The 26,398-nt window shown below is 37.6% G+C and overlaps 4 protein-coding genes across 4 annotated transcripts in view; 1 reads left to right on the top strand and 3 right to left on the bottom strand.

The window, feature by feature from the left end:
• The window catches only part of LOC128994399 (transcription factor AP-2-epsilon-like), a 201,186-nt gene that overhangs the window by 42,747 nt on the left and 132,041 nt on the right, over positions 1 to 26,398 (top strand). The window lies entirely within an intron of this gene.
• LOC128994398 (dynein regulatory complex protein 11-like) lies at positions 7,892 to 14,132 on the bottom strand. Its single transcript, XM_054418944.1, has 11 exons — positions 13,917 to 14,132; positions 13,535 to 13,607; positions 13,041 to 13,205; positions 12,226 to 12,507; positions 11,509 to 11,753; positions 11,005 to 11,305; positions 10,444 to 10,694; positions 9,978 to 10,208; positions 8,864 to 9,070; positions 8,446 to 8,676; positions 7,892 to 8,119 (listed from the first exon to the last, which is right to left on the bottom strand). Exons 1-11 carry the CDS (start codon positions 14,109 to 14,111, stop codon positions 7,931 to 7,933), a joined length of 2,370 nt encoding a protein of 789 aa, XP_054274919.1. The 5' UTR covers positions 14,112 to 14,132; the 3' UTR covers positions 7,892 to 7,930.
• On the bottom strand, positions 14,310 to 17,029 carry LOC128995603 (dynein regulatory complex protein 11-like). The gene is made up of 3 exons (XM_054420620.1): positions 16,896 to 17,029; positions 16,222 to 16,374; positions 14,310 to 14,505 (listed from the first exon to the last, which is right to left on the bottom strand). Exons 1-3 carry the CDS (start codon positions 17,027 to 17,029, stop codon positions 14,310 to 14,312), a joined length of 483 nt encoding a protein of 160 aa, XP_054276595.1.
• Positions 20,619 to 24,266, bottom strand: LOC128995602 (uncharacterized). Its single transcript, XM_054420619.1, has one exon. The coding sequence runs from the start codon at positions 24,264 to 24,266 to the stop codon at positions 20,619 to 20,621; it is 3,648 nt and encodes a 1,215-aa protein (XP_054276594.1).

Raw genomic sequence — 26,398 nt, 5'->3', positions numbered from 1 at the left:
ACTTAAAAATCTTACACAAACAAATAAAAAATGTGTCGAGTTTTACAGCACAAATTAGTTACATACTTATCACTTATGGATAGTTTATACTCCCCGATCGTGGCGTTTTTTACCCTAACCTACCATAACAGATGATATCTCCAGGGTAAAGACCGCTTAGCCCTACAACTTTGCCTAATCGTTGGTTACCCGTGATTTAAATAAGACCCGTTTATTTTGGCCCTTGGGCGGTGAGGGCGGCCCCGAACTCAAAAATCCCACGCCGCCAGTCTCACCCGTGGCGCCTTTAGGGTTAGGGGTCACTCAAACAGCGCTTCATTTGGTATCATTGTGATTACAGGGTCTGCACTGGGCGTTGCGGTGTTTTGGGGCAGACGGTTCACGGTTCCCGCTAAACTGAACCGCCGCGCCAAAAAGAGCCGCGCGACGATTCGCGGTAACGCGGCTACCCCATTACCATTACGGAATTATCACGTTAGCGTTGACCGAAAGGGTACGTTAATATTGATGAGTCATTAGCGAAATTGCGAAATTAGGGAATGGAACTGGTAATTAATTGTTATTAGGGAGGCTAATGGTGCCTTGATTGTTGATTGTTATTGATAGATCGAGGCTGTAGAGGCTAGAGGAGGTCTGGGATGTCACCCATGCTACTGGCGATAGAATGCTGTAGATAGTGTGCAATTGTCAGGATACTTTGTGCATTGAATATAAACATATCATTAGGGGATATAATTTCAATATTACTTATGAGTGGTCGTCTTTATGGTTGGTGTTTATTCACAGTTTCGACCTATGAGAACAAATCAAAAGTGCATTTTGTTGACAACATGAACATGACCATTTTTGTTTAGACCGTAATTTTGAAAAGGGCAAACAAAACTAGTATACGAACACAAATATCCAAAATATCTTTATTATATTGTAAAGAATATTTTTAACTTCTCCATTTTGTTTTAATCTAAATTACCAATGTTATTCCTCACTGTCGTTAGTCCTATGGTTAAATTTATTTCTTTTAAAACTTTCTATATATGATCAATCCATCAAATCGTATAACGCGATATGTAGAGCTAGGAATAATACAGTGTCCAAATTACATAAAGCTGTATCACGTCTAAATGCAGGACCTAACAGTACAATCTATATATTAATTTGAAACTGTTTTTCTTTGTCGCAGCTATTTTGAGAGAACGGCTGGGCGTAGAAACTCGGTAGAGGTGTCTAAAGAAAGGTCTTGGTCTGTAGATGAGCCATCAAAAGAGAAACATGGTGAATTCCCTTGGGGCTCTGCCCCCGTGGCCTTTAAATTCCCATCCCATGTTATTCTTATGGAGGAAAACGGGGGTTTTGTCACTGCTAATTTGAGAGAACGGCTGGGCGTAGAAACTTGGTAGGGGTCTCTAAAGAAAGGTCTTGGTCTGTAGATGAGCCATCAAAAGAGGAAAGAGGTAAATTCCCTTGGGGCTCTGCCCCAGAAGCCTTTAAAGTTGCCTCTTCAGATTTGTTTACATTACGACCATATGCATAATTCTACACTACTCTTTAATGCAACAGCTGTTAATATTTAAATTGTGATTTATTGAATTTGTCAAAATGAAGTACAGTGTTTGCAATGGATTTTTCTGATTTTAAAATTGATTTTCTTCTGCATCGTGTCATGTTTTCCAATATAATGTTCTATTACCAAATCAGTGGAAAATCGTAATATCACAGTAACTTTTAAAATTATTTCTCATGGAGTTAACTTATAGGTATCTATTGTATGGGTTGGTTTCTGCCTTTTTTTACCACTTCTTGGAGATTGTACGTAGGTGACATTCTTTGGCATATTGCATCTGTAGACGAAACTTGGGTTGGTGTAATTATTACAATGGAAATCCTGGACAATTTGAAATAGGCTAAAAATAAAACTGAATTAACACGGTGCTACATTTCTTGAGCAATCATTGAAATAACCGATTTGCAAACAATGGAAACATAGAAAAAGTCATAGAACACAACCAAGTAAAAGAAATAGAAATAATGTTTTTTTTTTCACTAAAAACACTAAAAAAACAAATCAGCTTTTTGAAAAAAGATAAGATATTTACAAAAGATTTTGATTATATCTAACTGTTGTGTAGATCGTGAATATTTCCATAATCTTTGAGACGCCTGTAATGCTTAACAATTGCTCGAATTCGAGCAACAGGTACACTAGTGTAAATTAAAACACCACAATGTAAGTTGTACAACATTATGAGATGACATGGCAAGTGGAAATGTAGAGCAAAGTATAATAGTAAAATATCGTACGTTGTTTTGTGATGCACAAGACATTAGAGCGTGTAAATTACATAGACAATTACACATACAGATTTATAGTATATTGCAGAATAATACGATGTTTAAATCACATAGAAGACGTTGCAAGTTGTAATGTAGAGCACAGACAAGCTCATAGTGTGAGAGCATATTGGGTTTCGTATAACGTTGTGAACTACAGTTGTGAATTATATGGAACATCTTCTGTGCCGACATTTTGCACAGAATAGTACAATGTATGAAAAAGAACAACTGTTTAGCAAAAAATAATAAATATAAAGAATACTAATATTAGTGTTCTGGGTAGCGTAGTGCAGTGAAGATTGTGAATTACATAACAGATCATGTCATTCTTAACGTTGTGTGAAATACAGTACAATGTGAAAATTACATAGTACAACTCGTAAGTCGAATTTAGTGCACAAAACAATAAATGCAAATTAAATAGAACATTATTAGTGAAAGTGCAGGGCACAGAACAGTGTAAAAATTATGTAGAATATCTTGTCAGTCAAAATATAGATAACATACAAATGCATTGTAAAAATTACAAAAAAAAAAAATGTAAGTGGAAATATGGTGCTGTAGAGTACTGTATGTTAAGTATATACAACAAAGTGTAAGTTGAACTAGTACAGTGTGTAAAGGCATAGTGTGTACTGTCTTATGTAGTGCAGTGCAGACTTATATAAGAATGTAATTTTCATAGAAACAGTTTAGCAAGTAAAAATTGTCATAGAACAGTAAAATGTTCAAAGGAATATTGGGTCGTGTAAAGTTCATCAGTACAGATTGGCAAACAAAAAGAATGCAAAACAAATAACGCAGTTTACAATGAAATACAGTGTCTACAGGCGAATTGTGTTCAATCATGTACTCGACACAATTTAGTAATTTAGATCAGTGCAATCTGTAGGTGGCTCACATCAACTACGACAATTTCGATAAAAACCCTGGCTACGACTTTAACATGGGGATGGAATGTCTAGTTGTATTAATAGTCAAATGTTCAATTCAACGCAGATTGAGTGTAGTGTGTACATTTCATATAAGACATTGTAAGTCGATATGTGCATAGTGCAAAGGCCACTTCAGTGTTTAGAGGCATATTGTTGTGTACAGACCACACGACGCGGCTGTGCTGTGGGGCGGTAGGGTGAGCGTCGCCGGCGGCCATTTTGAGATCGATGGGCGGCCCAAAGCATCGCGACGCTGAGCCCGCGGGCCAGCCAATGGGCGTTAGCGTCGCCGACTTGGGTTATCGATTCTCCCAGCATATGTGAGACGCTGCAAATGTATTCCGCATTGATTCAAACCCGACGTTTCTTTCCTTTGAAGTTCTTGATTTCTTCTCCCCCGCGACGGAGATTTGATTTCTATAAGGAATTTAAAAAGTTTTCAGGAATGTTTTACATGAAATCACACAGTTGATATGACTCACTTTAGAAGTTGTGGGTTTAGAGACAATTTTCCAATATTTTAGTCAAGTGGGGCAAAATACACCAGTGTTTTATTGGGGAATAATACCTTACAGGAACATTAATACAATATTACTAAAATTAAAACTTATTATTAATTTACTACTGTATAAATAAATAAATTAATTAATACTCACTCCGTACTCGTACTCATATAATTTGAACTGTCTACACTCTTCTAAACTTAAAATATCACTCCCATATTCTTCTTGCATGTCCAAGTGATTTGGTTCTCCTACGCCTTATCATTGCTAAAATATATCGCTTTCTGCACATATTCTTGAGACTAGCTGTGTGCCCGTTCTACGCACGGGGATCTTATCATAGTCAGTTAAAACCTTCTTATATAAAGCACAGCAGTTGGTTTGCATAGGCCTACTTTCAGATATGCTGACAAAACTATTCCTTCGCAAATACGGTATCTGACAGTTTCAAGCCAAAACTAATGCTTCGCAATTAAATGTCACCCGGATCTTGTTGGTCCATATGTTATATCCAATGGTTAAACTAATAAACGGTATCAGCATTCTGACACATACTTTCTCCCATAAGTTTGTCAACAACATTTATCATGTGTAAGCGGTGAGAGTAAATATACGGAAATGGGATTTGTACAATTTTGTTCAGAATTTAAAGGACTATAACATAATGGTTAAAAATTTTTAAGGTACTACCTCAACCTCTTAATTTAACACTTTATTCGGGTTGACATTTTCATTATCAAGGCGCTCTTGTCCTATCCGTGAAACATTGAGAAACAAGGACATTAATACGTTACCATCATACATACACACAAAAATACCGAACTTAATTAGGGAATCTGCTACGCTTTAAGCATAAAAAGGTACATATAAAATTAGTAGGCCTACTTTAAATCTTTGTTAATGCCATAAAATTTTATCATAACAATTTATATTTGCTTGGACCGGAGATGACTCGAAATTCTGTCGAAATGCTATCTGAATCGGTTTGCTATATGAAATGAAGTACAGTAGGCCTACTATAGACGATTTAGATTGGTAATTTATAATAAAAATTACCAAAATAGGCCACGAACTATTGATACATAAACAACGTTCAAAGTGTTTGAACAATTCATGATGGTTTGCTGAATAAATGTTTTACTAAAATGCGTTATAGTTTTCTTAGCATAACATTTTGGAATCCAGACAAAAAAAGCAAAAATTATACAGTTAAGACATCAATTAAATTGAATAGGCCTACGCCTGTAATAAATAAGGTGCAACACCAACGATAACTAATTTGTAAATTACTGTGATGTGTTGGTACGTAAAAATGATTCTTGCTGCTACTAAAGGTTAAAAGGAAAAGAACCAGTACCGTACCAAAAACCAACGTTTACAGTTAAGAACTGTAGTACAGCCGACCAATTATATGCGTTAATCAAGGTTATTGATCTCTTGGTTTTGGATTTTCTCGTAAAAAGTTATCGGCAATCAAAGTTATTTCCCATAAATTGCTTTATTTGTACACAACTCTTAATGTAAACTTATCGGTGTCAGTTTGAAAAAAAAAACCTTATACAACATAACTTGCTGTTATTTAATAGATTACGTATTCTCTAAACAATGGTTGCTGGTATATATATTAAAATTATAAGGAAATGTGACAAAAATCACACAACGTTGGGTTTTTGGACGTTTGTAATTTTATTTCTTAAGTACCTAGGTAGGCCGTGTATTCTATGGAAAAGTACCGGTATCAAGGATCGTTGTCGAAAGGGTTGCTATAAATAATTGGGTAAGCATACGTACCACACGTACCCAAGAGAAGGGCTATGGGCCTATTGGCTGTATGGTCCAGCGATTGCATCACACGGTGAGTAGGAACTATTGACTTTATATAGTCAATGGTAGGAACAGAAAGTGACACATTGGAAAATCGAGTTCAGCATCATCCGTAAACCTCTGTTACAATCACCCACTGCAGTTGTAATTTTTTGCTTTACACTTTACACAACCACCATTGAAGAGCCGTCAATGAGTGGAACATTGTTTCTAAGCTATTGGCGACGGTCATTAGTAAATTTAAGTTTCCCAGCCGTATACAACACTGATTCAATCTTGATTCAATGTCTTCTTTCTGGTTATCAAAACTCCAAAACAATTTTATACACATATTTCTGGTTCCTGACCTGGATGATGCTTAGTTATTTAATTTACGGTTACACTATATTATTCCACTTGTGATTAATTAAATCCTTTATGTAATAAAAACGTTTTTAATCTCACTTGGATGGGATTTGCCTTCAAAACGTGATCGGAAATTGTTGTGGTGTTTGTAAACAACATTTGTAAACATTTCAGTGACAGCTAGAAAAAATAATCTTGATCCGAACAGCTGTTCGTTGTTTCATAGATGATTATGTGATACAAATTGGAAGAAAACTTGACAAAAATCGCACAAAACAGCATTTTTGAACGGCCGTAATTTTAATTACAAAGTAGTGAGACCATATTTTAATGGCTAAAGACACTCTCGCCAATCCAGTGAATACATTAAAATGACTTGGGTCTTGATAGGTACTCTCGTTTTCCTGGAGAAGATTGCGTAAAATGCCATCTTGAGTGTGTCAGACAGACAGACAGACAGACAGACAGACAGAAATTTAGATGAGTCTTGTTTCGGCTTCTTTAATGTATAAAACGTAAAAATAACCTAAAAATGTATGATTCTGAGCAATGTACAGACAAAACTCTAATTTTATTTATATAGATTTATTTCTCACTCTCACGTTGTCCCTATGTTATCCCTCTCAAAATTTATTTGTAAAATACAATTACGTTGTCACGGCGTGCTTTTTACGAATACTGTCCATATCTCAGATGCATACATGAGCTTGTATAAGGATATTATTTGAGAAGAATTAAAAAATGTACAAACACAGTACACATAGTACATACAACATAGTAAAATGTGATGGACTTTACACAAGTCAGTGTCAAAACCACCTAACCTTTTCTCAATAAATCTTTCATGATGGTGAATGCCATAAAACAAAATTTAAAGATCAGGAGTGTGAGCACTCCTCAAACCATAAAGGTTTACCATCATAGCCCATACCGAACTGCAACAGGACGGATCCCTACACAATGACGACCTAAGTGTACATAGGCAGCCACTTAACATACACGGATTGCATCTTATAGTCCTGTCACAGGGGGAGGTTTAAGTGAGAAGGGAACAGCCCGGGGAGACAATCAGGGGTGGGAACAGCCACCTGGTTGACTGAACCGTGTCCATCAACCACAATCACATGGTTGAACCAATTGCGGTAGTTGGTTGCATCATGCCTACGGATGTATTCATTGTCCCACTCCAGTTACAGCTCCACTGTTGTTATAGTAACTTACTACCTCTGTATTTAGATTGTAATGTATTCGCTCCGACGGGGTTAGTTGAGATTTAATACAGCAAATGTTTTGTAATTATGATTGTAATTATTTGAGCACTGATTATTCATTCAATAAAATGAATAAATCATATAATTTTTTTTCTTTATGACGATGTAGGTTAAATGATAATAGCTTTTGTTTAGCTAACTTATTTGTACTTACGACCGATGTCAAACTTTAGTTGAGAACTCGATTTGAACGCGATTCGATTCGATTTTGTTTTATTTATACGATTCCGACACACTGTATACCTTTTTTAGGCGAATATTGGTGAAAGATGAGTATTGAATAAACGAAATGGTAGCTTTTTACTGACTATAAAAGCCGTATTTTTGATAATAGTTATTATTTTGAATTTCAATGATGAAGGACCGATGGATTATGTTTCGAATAATTTAAAAAGCTATTTAATTTTCTCGGAACCACTCTGTAATTTCCAACCATAATATTTTACTACAACTTTTAAGTCTTACTACAATACGAACTCTTCAAAATTTATGCCACTCACATAGCTCATATGACGTTATCTTCATTATACCATGTTCATCCTAAGTAAGGCCTTACTTATAGTAGGGAATTTGAAACATTAAGAAAACGCAATTCTTAAGTTTGTAATACTGTATACAATTAATAATCATCTATAGAACCGTTCGTAAGGATTAGACACTTGAATAATTTATTAGTCATACAACAACAAGTAAACAACACATCCTGCTTCCACTTAGCTTATCATTTCTTTTTCTTTTGATCCTTTTTCTTTGCCTCCGCAGCTGCCTGCTTATCCCTCAACTCCTTATCAATTTTCGCTTTCTCTCCTCTCTTCTTGGCCAGTGGGTAGGTTGCCTCGTACCATCCCCATAGCTTATCTTTCTGTTCTTCAGAGATAGCTGCTTCACCGAGGAGAAGATCCAGCAACTCCTATTCAGACGTAGCAAAATTAGATTAAGAAATTAAACATACAGTTACTAAACTCTGAAGCTACCGTGAAAATATTTCTTATAACACATCTCAGCGAAAAAAACACACATAGAAACAGGCTTCAGATTTTGAAATTGAATGAGAAATTAATTTGCACTATTCAAAGTCGATCGTCACACAAATGGATATTTTTTAAATTAGGTAAGGCCACCATAAAAGCCTTGTTATTGACATTGAGGTATTTACATTTCAGAGCTTTGCGAGGGATAAAAATATGACAATACCCATTCCTTGATCACCCTATCAATATCTACACCTAACCTAACCTGAGGATCCAAAGGGCGGTACTTGAGAGCTACGACCCTCTCTGCAGTCATGAGGTTTCGGATGACTTTGTCTATGGTCGCCAATGGGTACCCTTGGGTGCACCATGCCAACGGAGAGTGGAGGAAATCGCGGTCGACTCCGTGGTACCTCATCAGCTGGAGATGCCAATAGTGCGCGCTAGTAGACTGATCTGGTGCGAGAACTGGGACGATCTTGTCAAAAGTCTTTCTCTAAAGACGAAACAAAATATCGATGAGCATTAAATCATGTTCGAAGATAATGTGTTTAAGAACTCATTATTAAACGTTGAGAAAGTAATAAAAAAATAAAATCCGAAGTAAATGATTTTTATAGTGATAATAACAAATCAAGGAACATCTCCAAGCATCATCAATCTCCCAGCAACATTACACTCACCATCGACTTCACTTTCCCCATCCACGGAGCCTCCGATGTGGCTACGAGAAGCACCTGGTCCTGAGGACCGATAGACTTAACCATCTTGGGAAGTTGCTTTTGCAGAGCCTTTGGATTGTCTTGCTTCTCGGCCTTGGGTACTTTCTTGTAAAACACCTTCTCGCCACCTTCTATGAAAATCACGGACGGCTGTAGAATTTTTGACATCTGAAATCGTTTGAGAGCCAATTTTTAAATGCAAGTCGTGGAAGGTCAAAAGAGATTTCCTTCCTCTTAAAAGATAAATAAATACATCTTTTAAAAGTATTTGTGAGTTCCCACTTTCGACACGTGATGACTTTAGATGGTAGTGTAATAATATGCAATACACTATTTAAATAAAAAATATATATATAAATATGAAGTCTTAAAGTTAGTCATGGCCAGGTCCAAATTCACCAACATTTTTGGGGTCGTTTCTAATGTCCAAATTCACCAACTTACCTTTAGCAGGTACGATATTTCTCCCGGCGGGCGGGGAAGGAATTCCCTCCGAATAGTTTGCCATCGCCTGCTCCGTCTCGTCTCGGCGAGAGTGTACTGTAACCTAACCTAACCTAAATAACCTAACCTAACCTAACCTAACCTAACCAAACCTAACCAAACCTAACCTAACCTAACCTAAAGCTGCCTGAAACAATCACAGCTTAAACAGTACTATTTAGGGCTAAGCAGTACACTCTCGCCGAGACGAGACGGAGCAGGCGAGGGCAAACTACAGTATTCGGAATTCCTTCCCCGCCCGCCGGGAGAAATATCGTACCTGCTCCAGGTAGAAAGTTTTGGACATTAGAAACGACCCCAAAAATGTTGGTGAATTTGGACGTAGCCGTTAGTCATCACCCACTAAGTAGTAAGTAGTGGTAGTTTTATCATCCACTAAGTGGTTGGTCGAATAGATAAAGCTGGTCCCCAATCGTTCAATCAAAGCAATATTAAGTTGGTTTAATATTTGTTTCGAGAACTCTAAACTCTACTACTATCAACCTTAACATCGTAGAAATAACATTCATTGAATTAATCACGAAAGATATCTTCAATAGTTACTGAACTAATTATACAAAGCACTCCTCACCTTAGAAACCAAGTGAACCAGCATATTGAGTCCCTTTTTTCCGGGATATTTTCCCGCGGTATTTGCCGGACTGAGGTCGAACAAGACACTTCCAGTCTCTGTAGCAATAGCATCAACCAGCATTCTCTTGCCGCAGTCCGGATACCCTGCTAGCAGGAGAGAGCGTACCAGAGGGGCTGACCTATGCACAGTTACAGACCCCAAGGGTAGGATGGCGTACTCCTTCACCACCTGGCCAAGATATACATGATAAACAAGTGAAAAGTGTTGAAGGTACCATCGGAGGAGATTTCAATAAAAAATTAAGTTCAAGCTTTGACTATTGATAATTCTGTATCCAATGGTTACAGAATGGCCAACCTGATTTGAACTGATTTAAATTATGGCGGTAATTATCATACCATCCAACTAATTGCCGAGATTGATATTAATATGAAAGTAAGCAATGTCATATAAATGCTATTACCTGCTTTACATCCCAAAGGTTTGGTTGCGAGTTTTGCCACCAAGGCTCCCGCCTGAGATCATAATTGTTCCAAGACGGATCACAGAAAAACGAGTCAATCTGTATGTCCTGGCTCTTCTTTACTATTCCGTTTTCGACCAGTTCGCGAAAGAGAGACTCTTCTGTCCTGTCATGTGTTAGATCTTTTTTCTCCTTCTTTTTCTTAGGCTTCTTCTTTTTCTTCTTTTTTGCACCTCCCTTCTTTTTCTTTCCTAAAACACTTACTAGAATGAACAATTTAAACTTTCATTATATAAAATCGCATATTCTTCAAATGAAAACATATTGTTTAAATTCAACTGATGTCATTGCCAAGGCTGTAAGATTAACAATAACTTAATTTCAACCTCAGTCTGTTTTTGCTTAAATAATTTGACTCAAAAGTTGAAGAAAGTTATATCTATGTTTCAAGAACATAGGATTAACGTAATTCTAAATACCTTGTGTGTCTGGTGTTGGTTGTAAAGATTTGTCTGTTTAAGACGCGCAAAGCATTTTAAACTCAAACAATTATAAAATTACCTCTATCTTTGTTAAGAGCTGATTGAAGACGTTCTATTTCCATTCTCATAAGCTCGTCGACTACTTCTCTTAACTCGTTGTGTTGATCATAAACAATCTGCGTTCTAGGCAGATCATCCCTGTGTGTCTGATTTGGGTTGGATTCAAGATCGTCAAACCCATTCCACTGAGCGTTGGATTTGTCTAAATGCCTAGTAAAAGGATCCAGCAGATCTGTAGGATTCGGTACAACTCCTCTTTTTAATTTTTCTTCCAGCACCTTCTTTTTCACTTCGTTCTCTAAACGTTTCTTTTCCTTCTCCTGTAACGACCGTAATTAAATTAAAGACAGTAGGCGAAGAATACCCAAAAATAACCAAATTTAAATCTTCTTTGAGGGGGGGGGGTTTGTAATTTCTGATGCAGCTAGGGCAGAATATTAGAATGTTACACCAATGATACATAATATGTTAGATCTAGGGGCTACTTCTACATTTCTTAGCGAATGTAGATCATTCTATTTACCTCAGCTTTCTTCTCTTTGAGTTGCTGCTTGGTAAGTTTCTCTTTCTTCTGTGACTCCTTCCCCCCAGCCTTTCCCTTAGCCAGTCTGGCGGCCGTGTGTGCTAGGTCCCAGAGGTCCGGGTCAACCCAAAATCCGGCCACAAGAAGGGCGGAGCCCCCGAGCAAGTGTGGAGGAAGACCGGGATACATTTCTCGATGTCCCGGCGTCACCTTGGTCATTCTCTTGATAAAATCCTCCGGGGTGTCTGTTAGGGAACAGTAAAGAATAATGTTTATAAAAAATAAGCACTGCCAACAATATGGATAAATAGGTAAATGCTAATTCCATCTAAGCCATAATATTTTTTGCATGTTCTATATGCTTCTTGCACATCACTTTGCTACACTATCGGCATTCCAAAATGGTCTGGGTATCCGAATGGTTTATATGTAGTGCTCACCATCAAATCTAAAGATTGCAGCTTCGATTTCAAGCTAGGTTATCCTGGACCCAGATGCCATTTGTTATTTGGCTATGAATAGTTTAAATTTTTAACAAACATGAGATACTAGACAGTACAGCGTACAATATTCAGCAATTTCTAACCTGTTTGAATCAAATGCTATAGGGACACAAAATATACGAAAAATGCGTGATACAATCATTTTAAGTTAAGGATCATCCGTTTACAAGGCCAAATAGTTATACTTTGTCTTTAAAGTAGAATTTAGAATCACCTTTAGGCCATCCAAGCATGCCTTCTGGTTCATCTATCTTAGCCGCCGCTGGGAAGTCAGGGAGCTCGCCGATTCTGCGGTACCAGTCCTGGATGTACCAACGGAGGTGGTCTGCGATGTCATCCTTGACGTCGTCAGCACCGCGACAAACCTCGACCTTCAGTTGCTGCAGTGCCGCTTCGTACTCTTCATCGGCGACCTTCTGCAGCTCGTGGCGATGGTTATTCACGGCGAGCATCTTGTCCTTCTCGGCGTGCGGGCGCCAGCTAGGAGTCAGCTCTCCTATCAATTGAAATATGTGTTTAAGCATAGGCTTGTTAATATATTAGTCTAAATCCAGGTAGCGATCAGCTACCTGGAGCTACTTTTGGATTGGCAGAAATATTTGACAATAAGTTTAACTGTATGAAATGGTGTATAATGGAAACCCCCTCATGCTTTAGAGTTCTTGAATATTTAACTGGTAAAGGAATACAAGCTCATACGAGCTCATATTTATAAATCAAGGACTATTTTTTGAAAAAGAAACATTTAGAGATCGAAGTGAAAAAGAAGGCGATGGAAGAAAATCTAAAAGAGGAGTTGTACAAAACCCTATAGACCTGCTGGATCCTTTTACATTATAAGGTAGGCTTCAACGGGCAAAGTGAACTATCAAATCACCACGTCGTTGAACTAGAGTTACTGACTTTTGTTTCGGATCAAGCTCCTGGACTCAACTTGATGCGAAACACCCGAAACGTCGACCCATTTTAGCCACTATTAGGCCAAGATTCCTTCAGTTACAAAAATATCTGTAAATGCTCACTGCTCACCCATTAGCAGCCTGTTCCCCGTCATGTGACTCCACGCGCGATGCTTGGCCACGTATCCTCTCCAGAATCTCTGTATCTTATCTACAGACCGCTCCTGTACATCCTGAGGGATAGGTTGGTACACGTGCCAAGCAATGTCTCTCTGGATACGCTGCTTCTCTTTCACTGCAACCCAAAATTGAATTAACCCAGTGTACATGGTCATTGGTGGTAGGTTTATAACTGTTCCTATTGTCTCATCAAATTCTGTCCCTTTGATCGTACTACCTACCTTAGTAAACTCTAGGTATTTACATGCTTTTTGAATGAAAGGGGTACTGCTAGTATGTGTTATCTATGCTAGTAGTTAGCGCCTCATAATAAGGTGCGGAAGGTCGAAGGGCCGATTTCCCTTAAAAGCATTTTAAATTATTTAACCCAATACGGAACTTGCGTAAACATTAAAAAGAAATGCAACATACTTTTCACTTGAATTTCCTAATTAAAATACTTACATTCCTGAGTTTGAAGACGTGCTACTCTTGCCCGTTCGTGTCTTTGGATCAACCCAATCATACTTTTGAAAAGCTGAAAAAATTCAACGACTAAGTATGAATGAAATAATAATGTATGTACCTATTTAATTTGGAAATGCAAAACTCGATAACATTTCAGCAAAAAATTAACGATTTGTTTTTTTACTTTTTACCTTCAAATGTTACCAAAAAGCTATTGTTGTTTAATAAGTACGCTTTCATACAGTATTACATACTCAACTTTTCGGAATCATGAAAACAATACAAACTAGTCAACGTGGGTCAGATTTAGCAATATAATATAATTAATAGTCAAAGGTTATATGCATGCATTTATTAATGTCATTTTATTAACAGTTACCTTTTGTGATTCCGTAAGTTCAACCGTTTTGAATGAAGGGGGTCTGTTACGTATTTTTTTCATCCGCTCTTCCTCTTTCTCGGCTTCCCTTGCAGCCGCTTGTTTTATTTTCAAAGCACTTCCTTGACTAATTGTATCCACTTCTTCATCTGGGACCTCTTCTCCCTTTTGGCTCTTTTCTTCCTCCGAAGCCATATCAAGATTATCCTCATCAACTTCAACTGGCAAAGATGTTTCTAAAAGAGAAGATTGATATGTATATATGCGACAAGGCTATAATAATAATATAGTAATATAATCACTTTTTAACTGGATTTTGGGTTTTTAAATAGAGTCTAGGTACAGTATGTGATTTAGGTTTGTTCTGTAACCTTGTATAGGCAAGAGACGATCTTACCCTGGAATATATTTTGGACCGTAGTAATCTGTATAATTAGAAAATACTGTACCAAGTTCCTCCAGAATGGCATCTATGTCGTTGTTGATCTTCGCTATCTTCTCGGCCCTCTCACGTCTGTAGTACCTTGGTACTTGGCACTCCACGTCGTAGGGAGTCAATCTCATGTCAGCTAACACCCCGTCAAGATAGCTGCAATATAGGAGTTTTTAGGGACTTGGCTGTATGGCTTCAAATTTCAAAATAACCAGCTACCCCTATAGTTAAGCCAATTAACTACTAATTTAGTTAAGCCAATTTTATCAGCGTAAAACAACTTTTAAATTCTAATTAGTTCAAAAAATGACCGCATCCGCTGAGTGGATATTAACGGTTTTAATTCCATCCTCGGAAAAATTTAATCGATGGGGATGTATCACTTAGGTGTTCAAAGATTGTATTCTTAAAATATCATTAGTTCAAAATTTTAGTTTTTAAGTGATAAGGGGGTTATAAATGCAGTAAGGGCACATATTTTGTGTATTTTTAGTACTAGCTCAATTTTAGGTCGTGGCTTCACCCGACTAACTACAACTCGTATGAATAAGAGCAACTTTGGCCATCGTGATCAAATATACCATCAGTTTACCATGTGAGTGACTAAAATAAAGAAATTTCGTACTCAAGACTATTCTATACCACTAAAATTTCGCATATACTTTTTATGTTTTTATACAAAGAAAATCCAAGTTCCTTAATTTTTCCTGTACACAAATTAAAATTCAACCACTTGTGCTGTAGTCTGTTGGTTTATTTTTATTTTCAAACGTATTGCACAATCTACCTACTACTTACACGCACCAAACACCTTTACATGAACCTGTCGCTGCAACTTCTTTTTCTACTACGTGAGATATGGCTGCCAATTACTTGCACCGTAAATCCCACCTTAACTCAAAATTGGGCTACTTTAATGCATGTCGAACATGAAATTACGATTCGCTGGTCGAGGGAAGTGCAACTGTTGTAAATCAAAAACGTAAATTTATGTATGCAAAGGCAACACATCTGCCAACCATTTCTTGGTAGGAAACCATAATTTACACCTCGCAATAACAACCAATTATGATGTTTTATTTGAGTTTAAAGCTCAAATTTCCCTTGTGTTTTACCGATATTATACGTTGAAAAAACATTTATAATCCTGTAAACTTTTCAATTGGTTGATTTTTGTCACTACAAGACGGTAATACACTGGATATGAATGCAGAGTGAGTGTCGAATGAAGTGGATGATCTTTTTTTCTTACCAACTAAAATATTCTGCTCTTAGCCAGGATCCGAGACAGCTCGATCAAGTTTTAAACTATTAATATCCTACTTATTCTTCTCAGGATCTAATCTGCAACCGTTCGAAGACAACGGAAGACAATTAAGCATTCACCCTCTTAACCCCGAAATGTTCTATTTCCCGTCAATAAAATGTTTTACCTGAACGTAAACCCATATTAAGCAGTAAGCACATCAAGGATGAGCAAATATAGCGATATACAAGAATGGTGGAGGTCAGCATCGAGTGCATGAATTGACTCTGTCTGAATTCCCGTCCAAAAAGGTCTTTGGTCTGTAGATAAAACACATTAAGGCCAAAAAAAAAAAATTCTAAAATTTCTAAAAACTGTTGATTCGTTACTTAAGAAACCCAAGAGAATAATAAGTGAAGAATGGTGGAAGTACTACCGAACCTACAATACTTGTATCATAACACCTATTGCGATTAATGCTCATCTAATTACAATTAGTATCTTGTAATAAGATGCTGCTACAAATAATGTCCAAAATCAATTTTTTGTTAGGTACGTAAAAAGCTAGTCATAAAAACAAGCATAGATTAATCTACGGTGCTTTAAGAAACAGAAAACACCCTCACTTGAAGTCAGAAAGTTCTTGATTGACCAGTTCTTGCTTGACTTGAAGCATTCTTGATATAGTCGCTTCCAAAAGCGTCCGAACAGTTATCCTTTTATTGGCGTGAACCATCTGGTCAAGGCAAATGTTTAGTTTGTTTGCACACCGAGTATACCTGGAAAATTGACATTTAATTGCAGCATTAGACTTGGAAGAGGACACTTGCGACACTTTAAAAACACATATTTTTTGTTGATTTCTAATTCTACATTAGCTTCTTAAAGATTTCCAACACTTTTTGGGACACTGTCCTTCGCGAAGCTGGGCAGGGAATGGGAATGGAATCTTTAATTAACCTAAGTTGCGTGAAGGTCAACTCTTGTAGGTAATTGCAAAAACATGTTACTAGGTTCTCTATACATTATTTATGTCCCCATAAAAAGGTAGGTAGTTAGTATGACTAAATTTTATTATAAAAATATTTAGGCCTAGCCTATTTACAACGACATTGGGGAGCGAGCTGGTCTATAGTGGTTAGGGCAAGGGATTCCGGTCCCTGAGGGACTGGGTTCAAATCTCGTCAAGTCACCAATGATTTTAACTAATTGGTAATGCTGCAATTCCTAGGTCTAGCCTGAAGTAATGTGAAAAACAATTCTGGATTCGTGTGTACAACAACGTTATGCAAAGGCCTACCTGATATAATTTGTCGCAGCCTGCTTGAATGCCTTTGGTCTGTCCTCTATCACATCTTGAGCCACGTACTCCTTGTCATCTCTCAGGATATCAGCCAACTCCCCCTCCACCTCCCTCCAGTGCGTCTCGTACATTCTGTGTGACATGTCAACGTCTCCGCAGAACACCCACTAGATCGTGGATGTAAGGGTCCAGCTGGTGATCTGACAACCTCTTAGTCCAGTAGTCTCCAGGACAGGTGCAGTGGTCTTGGGTCCTGATGGCTCTCCTCAGTCTACTCTCAAACCTTGCAAGAAACTCGCTACTGGTCGCCCTAGGTGAGAGACGGGATATCTCTTCAAGTAAATTAGTCAGTGATCCTGTTGGAGCCGAATCAAAAGTAGTCCTCGGACGGATACCCTCTTCTTCACACTTCTTGAAGAAGGTTTCACAAAGAATCTTTTCCTCAGTCGCCCTAGGGGTGGGTTCTTTGATCCGTTCCGGGTAAGAATATTTCTCAATTATCCTTCTCAGACCTTTCTTTCTTCTGGAAGTTTCAGATTCGCTTTCGTCACCTGATAGAATGTTTCTGTAGATTCTATCCAACTTCTTTGCTACTTTTCTCGGGTCCTTTTCCTCTGGGAGGGGTACGTAGACATAAACGCCTTTGTCGTCTTTCCCAACGGCGTTTTTCAAAAGAATTTCCTTTTGTTTCGGAGTAATAAAGAATTCAGATTTCAGTTTATCTATAACTTCATTCAACGAGTCTTCGTCCTTCAACGGGTTGAAAAAGTTGTGACCACGATTACAGCCTTCTGCTCTGTTACAGCAGGTGTTGAAATCTTTATTTTCCGACTGTGTGTGTTGAAGGTACCTACTCTGATATTTCTCTTGGCTGTCTACGTAATCTCCTTTATGGTATTGAACGTCGTGCCTGGCGTCCAAATTACCAACTCTTCTAAAGCCTTGACAAAATTCTCTGTAGTGTTTTCTGTGTTCCAATACGTTGTCGTGTTCTGACTGCGACCTAGTGTCAAAGTGTTGGCGATGGTTGATCTCTCGATGGTGAGGATTGAACGCAAGAGTATTATGTCTTTCTCCGCGCCCGTGAGGTACTCTTGAGCCTTCCCGTACGTCGGTGGACGAGTAAAGCTGTTTGCAGATCCTGGGGTGTCGATGGTGTCTTCCTCGTTCCCTATGATCCAGGGATTCTTCTACAATCCTCGGGTGGGGTGCTACCTCTTCTTGACTACTCTCTTCACTATCCTCCCTTACGAACCTTGCGTTCCTGTGCTTCACTCTGATCCTCGGGGAAGCGTGTTCCTGTAGATCCTCGTCATACAGTGAATGTTTGTACAACCTGTACTCCTGGAGTTCCTGTTCGTTTGGACGTCGCTTGTGGATCACCACTTGCCTCGTTCTCCTCGGTCTCCCTTCAGGGTCTACCAAGAAGTGAGGAGATACAGCCTCCACATGCCGCCGATGACGGTGTTCGGGTTTCTTTAGTCGAGAAATTTTGGAATTATTTTTCAAACACTTTTGTGTGAATCTAATATTTTCGGTCAATATCGTGAATATTCAACTAATAATCATAAATATATTAAAACCATCACATCCAATAATTATTACTTGATAATTTTACATAAACATTACGTTTCAACGTTAAATTTGAAATGAATCTACCACCAAATTTGTTTACACTATTTTGGATTTGTTTACATAATTTGCTAGAATAATTCTATCGGGGTTTATCAAAACATCTGTTGCTATAAATCATATAAACACGCGCTCCGGGCACTTTGGTGGTTTAGTTGGTCGGGAAATGTGTGTTAACTATCATTTAAGCCAGGTAAGCAAACAGCCCCCGGGTTATTGTTTCATATAACCTCGATACTTTCAGCTGCACCGCTTGTGAAACGTATATGCGATGTTTCACAGCATGTCAAGCTCGTTTGCAAAGGTTTTCGGACCAAATGTAAATGTGGACAGCTAATAAATCTGGGAAATCTATTTTGTCAGTCTTGTAAATATTTGTAATGTAATCCTTGGTCTTTGTTATAGGTGTAATTAAAAAGTTTTAATGAGCCAAAGTGTCTTTCATTTTTTATTTTTTGTTGTTTGTACTCTAGTGGTATTTTTATTGAACGAATCACAGCCACTTATAAGAGAAGATTGTCCAAACTAATTTTTCTATGGATATGCTTGGGATTGAACCGCCACTCTCACACTTTAGTTTTTGTATTTAAACGGTCATTAAATTCGGAGGTTCCTGCTTTAATTCGTTTCTATAAGCTCAAGTTTTTTATCATTGTTTAGTCAAATACTGTTTATTTACTAAATTATTTAGCATGTGTCAAATGTTTCTATCCTACTTGGGTCCAACTAATCTAGATGCGGACTACGGACCTGTTTAGTGAAAAACTAATGTAATTGGTTTCATTTACTTAAACAGTATGATGAATATATGTTAATAAATGTTAATGTTGATGTTATAAGTTAGAGGCTAGTCTTGAAAACTTGACTCAAAAGGCGTTTACGAACTTATAATAATGAACTATCTCTGTTAAGAATCAATTTTAAAATGTATAAGTTATATTTCACTGTATGTGACATTTGATTTGATATGTTTATAGATTTTTCTTGGTGTCGTTCGATAACAGTCAAAAACTGGTCTTAACATAATCTAACGTTAATCCGCTATGAACCACCATAGACTAATACCGTACCTTTGACTATTGATAGAACTAGACATACCATCGCTATGTTATAGTTGCTTTCTTTTATACCACTACAACTCAACAACAAAACTAAGGTAAGCCTAAATTTTACAAAAATAGAATTTTAGACACTAACGAAATCTATGACTGACTGGCTAAGCTTTATTCATGTTGTTAAACAAATTGGAAACAGGTGGTGCATATAAATGGGATGTACATTTTATTATCCAAAGGTTAATGGGACTTAATTTAATATGGTAACAAGCTCTTAGCCCATACAACGTACGGGAATCGAGTAGCCAGTTAAAATTGTGTTTAATTCAGAACAGCTAGTTATGCATTTGAAATCCGATAATTTGAAATCCCTGTAACGGTTCTTGGGAGCATAGCATTCAATTTGTATATACAGCAATGGTCTTACTTATCTCTGTGGTCTACTCATATTCTACCAATCTTGCTTGTTTCCTATAATCAATGACAAAATCATGGACTAAATAAAATAACCCCATAGTTCTCTAGAATATGTATATCCATCCAGCTGTTTGTTCAAACAAATTATATTGTAAAAAATAAAAATAAAGAACATTTATTTACGTTTATAACACGTGAACATTACCAACATCTTCACTTTTCCAAAATGTTTTTAAGTCAAGTTAACAGTTAAAAAGTGTCTATTTCTAATGTTATCTTTTCCTACGCGCACAATTTACTTTCTCCTCCCTTCCTTTTGAACAACTATACCCTTAAGTCATGTTACATTCTTCAGTTGGGATTGTTTCTTTAACTAAACGCTTTGGCCAATCGATAATGGAGGCAGCTCTGTGGTTCCTGTTATGAAAAGAAATGTTTAGAAACCAAATTTATATGGTTTTATTCAACTTAATAGTCAGCTACATTTTACATGAGAGAATTGCACAAAACTGTAAACATTACATACATAAACAAAACAGTCTTAAATAAAACAGCTGAATAAATATTTGACAGTACAAAAGGAATCATATTACATAACATTCACCCCATCTTTTTTTTAAATGTAATCCCTTAGATAGGTGGGAGGTCTTCGGACTCTAGTGGAACGACGCAGGTTTGTTTCTTCGTTATCCCTCACAGAAGTAGGGGTCACGGTCTCATGCAGAGGGGATGTTTCGATTTCAGATTGAATAGAGTTCCCAATTTCAGGTTGAAGCAGATTTGATTCACGTCTTAGGTCTTGAAGAGCAGGATCTAGTTCTTGACTGGGATTTTCCGAAGTCTCTGGCTCATCCTCTTGTTGGATAGCTTCAGGAGGAACAGCGAGATGTCGCACCGATACCAGAGCCTCTCTACCATCTCTATACTTGATGCGAGCATAGTCTGGATTAGCCTCTATCAGCTGAGCTTGTTCCACTAAAGGTTCATATTTGTTATTTCTTACATGCCTTCTCACTAATACTGGTCCTGGATTCATGAGCCATTGAGGTTGAGAGGTGCCATAAAATGATCGTCTCTGGTGTTTGAAAAGTCGTTCATGTGGGGTCTCATTCGTAGCTGTACATAGTAACGAGCGTATACAATGCAAAGCTTCTGGCAAAACATACTCCCACTGTTCTGTCTTCAGTCCCTTGTTTCTCAGAACAAGAGATACAGTCTTCCAAATCGTTCCATTATATCGCTCAGCTTGAGAATTACCTCGAGGGTTATAAGGTGAAGATCGGCTAGTGGCGATTCCTTTAGAGTGTAAGAAATCACTCAGTTCTTTTGACATGAAAGCAGAACCTTGGTCGGAGTGGACAAAAGCAGGCATACCAAAGATGGTGAAGATTGATGTAAGTGCTTTGATGACAGAAGATGCTGATGTGTCCGAGCAAGGAATAGCAAACGGATATCTTGAAAACTCATCAACAACCGTGAGTATGTATTTATTCCTTGTCACAGATGGTATTGGCCCCTTAAAATCAATGTTAAGTCTCTCGAAAGGAGCCATTGCATGGATGAGTGTTGATGGGGTTTTTTGGTAGAACCGAGGTTTCACTTCCGCACAAACAGAGCATGAAGCGGTCATTCGCCTGACATCTTCGATAGAGTAAGGGAGATTTTTACTTTTTAAGAAATGAACCATCCGTACTATTCCAGGATGCCCAATGTCACAATGAATTCTACGGAGTTTTTCGAAATCTCTACAAGAGATGGAAGATGAAACTCGTGAAAATGCATCTGCTACTACGTTTTCCTTGCCAGAACGGTACACTATGTCATAAGAGAAAGGTGCTAGTTCCAATCGCCACTTTAAAATCTTGTTGTTCTTAACCTTTCCCGCGTGTTTCTGATTGAACATATATGACACAGATTTCTGGTCTGTAATTAATTTAAACCGTCTTCCAATCAGGAAATGCCTCCATTTCTGTATTGAATCGAATATTGCGAGGGCCTCTTTTTCCACAGCAGGTAGATGTTGTTCACTCTTAGTTAGGGTTCTTGAAAAGAAACATATTGGCCTTCCAGCTTGTGAAAGGGTAGCCGCTATAGCTGATTCAGATGCATCTGTTTCTACAGTAAATGGAATATTCTCTTCAACTGCAGACATACTGGAGTTCGCTATTTCTTCTTTTAATGTCTTAAAGGCCAATATTTCTTTACTGCCTACTGGGAATGATTTGACTGTAGTAAGGCAATGAACCTTTTCAGAGAATTTAGGAATCCACTTTGCGTAATAGGACAACATGCCAAGAGCTCTTTTAAGGCTTGCATTATCAGTTGGAACAGGGAAATTCAAGAGTGATTGCAGGCGGTCAGGATCAGGACGCATGGACATGTTTTCTACAATGTACCCCAGAACTGGAATGCTGGTCAACGAAAACTTAGATTTTTCTTTGTTCAGGGTAAGATTATAGTTTTTAGTTGCTTCCATGAATCTCTGTAGGTTTTGATCGTGTTCTGCTTGGCTACGACCACAAATAGTTACATCGTCCAGATAAGCAAACGTGTCTAGTAGATTTTCATTTTCTATAATCTGATCAATAGTTCTTTGAAAACACGCCACACCATTAGTTACGCCGAAAGGAATTCGAGTGTATTGGTAAAGTCTCCCATTAGCTTCAAATGCAGTGAATGGTTTATCTTCATTCCGAATAGGTATTTGGTGATATGCCTCCTTCAGATCGATTGTACTGAACACTTTGTATTGAGCAAGCTTAGAGACAAATGATTCAATGTGAGGTAGAGGGTAGGCATCAAGCTGTGTGAATTTGTTGATGGTTTGAGAGTAGTCAATACAGAGACGTCTCTTGTGCCCATTGTTGACCACAATCACTTGTGCTCTCCAAGGTGATTTACTCGGTTCAATTATTCCTTCTGATATAAGCCTACTTACTTCACTTTTTATGAACTTACTATCATCTTCAGAGTAGCGGCGGGACTTGATGGCTACAGGCTTGACGTCATTAGTTAGATTATCAAACAGTGGTGGTGGTGATACTTTAGCCCTAAGTAGATTGCAAACATTGAAGGGTGGGCGTTTACCACCGAAATTCAGCTCCACAGCAGAATGTTGCCGAAGGATGTCATGTCCAATTACAACATCGGCACATAAATCAGTTAAGATGAGCAGCTTTGTCAGTGGGTATTCGTGGCCATCGCACACCATGTCAACAATACAGTGGCCAAGAGTTGATGAAACATGACTTGTTGATGCCATCGATATTTCATGCTTTGTTGGGTATTTAGAAATATTGAATCTTTTCACAGTAGCTTCAGATATAAAACTGTCGGAACTCCCAGTATCAATGAGTGCATCTACTGGTTTGCCGTTTAACATCAGTGACACTGTAGCTTTTGAAAGACATTTTTGTGAGGCAGCAACAAGAGAAGAAGACATTGAGTTTATTTCTGTCTTATCACTTTGAGTTGTTTTACCCTTAAATGTCCTACTTTGGTTGCGAGAATTGCAAACTGTTGCCCAATGGCCTTTCTTGTCACAAATATTACAAACTGAGTCTTTGGCAGGACAGTTGGCTCGAGAGTGTCGTGACCGTCCACAAAAGAAACATTTTTCTCTTCTTATCGAGGATAATTGGTGTGAAGACGAATCAGAAGCTGCCTGAGAAACATTTGTATCAGTAACATCAACATCTTTAGGAGTTGACTGAGATATAGAGTTACAAGGGCTTGAAATATATGAAACCGCCTGATTTTCAGCTGATTCCAAGGTAATGGCTTGATTATAAGCTTCTTCAAGAGTCAAAGTTAGATTTTCAAGAAGTCTTTGTCGAATGGACTGTGATATTAGTCCTCGAATGAAAGCGTCTCTTATGTACTCGTTGCGATTTTCATTAGCAGTGACAGATTTAAAGTTGCATGCTTTACTAAGTTCTTTTAGTTTTCGAAGATACTGATCAATATTTTCTCCAGGTTCCTGTCTTCTAGTGGCCAGTTGATGACGTGAATATACCTCATTAGTAGGCTTTATAAAGAGTTTGTCAAGAATATATATAGCTTCGGTATAAGAATCAGCCTCTGAGATTATTTCATGTATGTTGTAGTCCACAAAATTAGTTAGAAGTTTTAGTAGATCATCTTCTGCAGCACATATTTCTTCCACGAAATTCTTGAAAGTGGTTTTCCAATGTTTCCACTGACGATCAGAATGGGGATCATTAGGGTCTAAAGATAGGCGCTCCGGCTTGAAGAATTTATCCATTTAGATTTGTTGGAATAAACTTGAATAGAAAAGATAGAATACAACTTGTATAGAAGAACTTGTAATAATATAGTTAAAAGATTAAGTTGAATAAATATTTGACAGTACAAAAGGAATCATATTACATAACAGTTCCATGGTCGTGCTGACATTTGTTCTGACTTCTTTTTCGTTCCCATAGATTCTGAACATTTTGTGGAACCTGTGGCTTCAGAAAGTTCTTATTTATTGGCAGTTTGCTTTGTGTTCTTCGGTTCACGAGGAGTTGAGCGGGGATAAAACCAATCCCTTGCAAAGAGGTGTTCCTGAGTTCTACCAACAGAGACCAATACCACAATATGGCTGATGACAACTTATTTAATGTTTGCAGTGAGTTTTGGGAAATTAGATGCTCGGCTGGTCCAATAGTAGTGAGAAGCTGTCCTTGGGATCCATGTACAAATCACTCCAACCACCAAAGTCTTTTAGTTTTATGATATGATGTAAAAAAAAAAAAAAATAGGTCTCTAACACGAAGAAACCCTTTTCTGCTTTTAATAACTCTACCTACTAAAATCTATACGTTATTTACCAGTAAACTGGTTCAATGCTGATTTGTGACCGCACCGGCTACAACAGTATTTTAATTTGAAAGTTAGAAGCCCCGCTAAGATATGCGGCCGATCGTGAGTCCGCCAGCTCTTCTGCTGAAGAAGTGACTACTTCAGCCCGATTGGCCGGCGGCCGTCACGACGAACCAATCCCGTACCCGTCCGCCTTCTATTCAAATCCGAGTGTGTTCCAATTTTGCAATTATTTCAAGTCTTATTGGTCAGTTTTAATCAGGGACGGGTCACGCGCTGAGGTCGTGAGGTCAGCAGAGGGGGGGGGGGGGGGCACGATGAGCGGGGCACCGGTCTAGGAGAGGTTGGTGAAGCTGGATGTTTGGTTGTAAATAATGTGAATAGTTGATATTGTATTGAGAGATTGCATCTGTAATGAGCAAGATTTAGAGAAATAATGTTTAAGATTTTTAACATATGTAAAAAATAGGGGTTGCATGTGCGCAATTTGAGTACCTATTTTAAAGAGGTCCAAAACTCGTTTCAGAGGGAATGTTTTAAATTGAAATTTCTTCAATAGTTAGTAATATACAAGCTACTTAAGACTCATGGGGATGGGCTTACCTTATACAGTATACTCTGTTACACTTCACAATTAAAACGTTAAAGTTAACTAATTTGATAAAACCCTTTTGCAAATTGTATCCTTTAGTTTTTTATATTACTGTTTACCAACTAGAGGTTTGCTAAATCAATAATTACAAAATAAATACCACCGCCACAGCAAACCTGCAGACAAAGCCAATTTCAATTTGTCTTATTTGATTTTTATTAAAATTAAACATATTTCCATAAACAAGACATATTTATTCCCCATTTAAATAACATAAGAATAAGGAGTACCTTGGTTTTCTGCTACGGGAAAGTTAAAACTTTTTTCACCAATTTTAATAGTATGGAATTTAATAAATACATGTTGTGGAATTTGATCAGCATAGATTATTAGTAAACAAGCAAACTACAATCGTATTTTTACTACAGGAAAACCTGAGAATCTTAAATGTACAGTTTTTGGGAATTTTCTCAGCAACGCATTATTTTACAACAAAGCTTCAACATACACATTCTTTCAGGATGGCTGTAATGAAAATTTGACATTTTCATGTTTTAAGGGTTAATATTCGAAAAAAACAATTTGAGAACATTCAAATCCCTATAAAATCCCGTTCCGATGATCCGATCTTGCTGGTTCGCGAACTCATTTAAGTTTATCCAACCCTACACCTTCAAGCCAAATTTAATCAAAATCTGAATAAAATTACTCGAGTTATCTCGTCAATGGACTTATATACAGTATAACGTATACGTATACAGTAAATATTTAAATACGTAGCCTATATACATATATACATAGATATTTATAAAAAAATTGAACGAATAGTGTATTTGGCTAGGATCTCGAGCTAGGAAATAGGTAGCATGGCTGTTGAGGAATAATTTTAAGCTTAAGGTCCAAGGACTGCACCAAAGGCCGTCAAAGATCCAGTCATTTCCTAATGGAAGTACTGCTACAGTGTTTCTACAATATTC

Source organism: Macrosteles quadrilineatus, unplaced genomic scaffold, assembly GCF_028750875.1.
Source record: "Macrosteles quadrilineatus isolate MER2022 unplaced genomic scaffold, UCM_ALF_1.0 Scaffold_5__1_contigs__length_97177068, whole genome shotgun sequence".
Taxonomy (NCBI): Eukaryota; Metazoa; Arthropoda; class Insecta; order Hemiptera; family Cicadellidae; genus Macrosteles; species Macrosteles quadrilineatus.
This window is presented reverse-complemented; position numbering and strand designations above follow the sequence as displayed.

Coding starts and splice junctions, on each gene's coding strand:
- LOC128994398 (XM_054418944.1), bottom strand. CDS start 14,111: ATGGCTTCGGAGGAAGAAAAGAGCCAAAAGGGAGAAGAGGTCCCAGAT. Junction 13,206..13,534: donor ACGTCTTCAAACTCAGGAAT/GTAAGTATTTTA, acceptor TTTGGGTTGCAG/TGAAAGAGAAGCAGCGTATC. Junction 9,071..9,977: donor TGGTTCACTTGGTTTCTAAG/GTGAGGAGTGCT, acceptor AAACGATTTCAG/ATGTCAAAAATTCTACAGCC.
- LOC128995603 (XM_054420620.1), bottom strand. CDS start 17,029: ATGTACGAGACGCACTGGAGGGAGGTGGAGGGGGAGTTGGCTGATATC. Junction 16,375..16,895: donor GCTGCGACAAATTATATCAG/GTAGGCCTTTGC, acceptor TCAATTTTCCAG/GTATACTCGGTGTGCAAACA. Junction 14,506..16,221: donor CAAGAACTTTCTGACTTCAA/GTGAGGGTGTTT, acceptor CCTATATTGCAG/CTATCTTGACGGGGTGTTAG.
- LOC128995602 (XM_054420619.1), bottom strand. CDS start 24,266: ATGGATAAATTCTTCAAGCCGGAGCGCCTATCTTTAGACCCTAATGAT.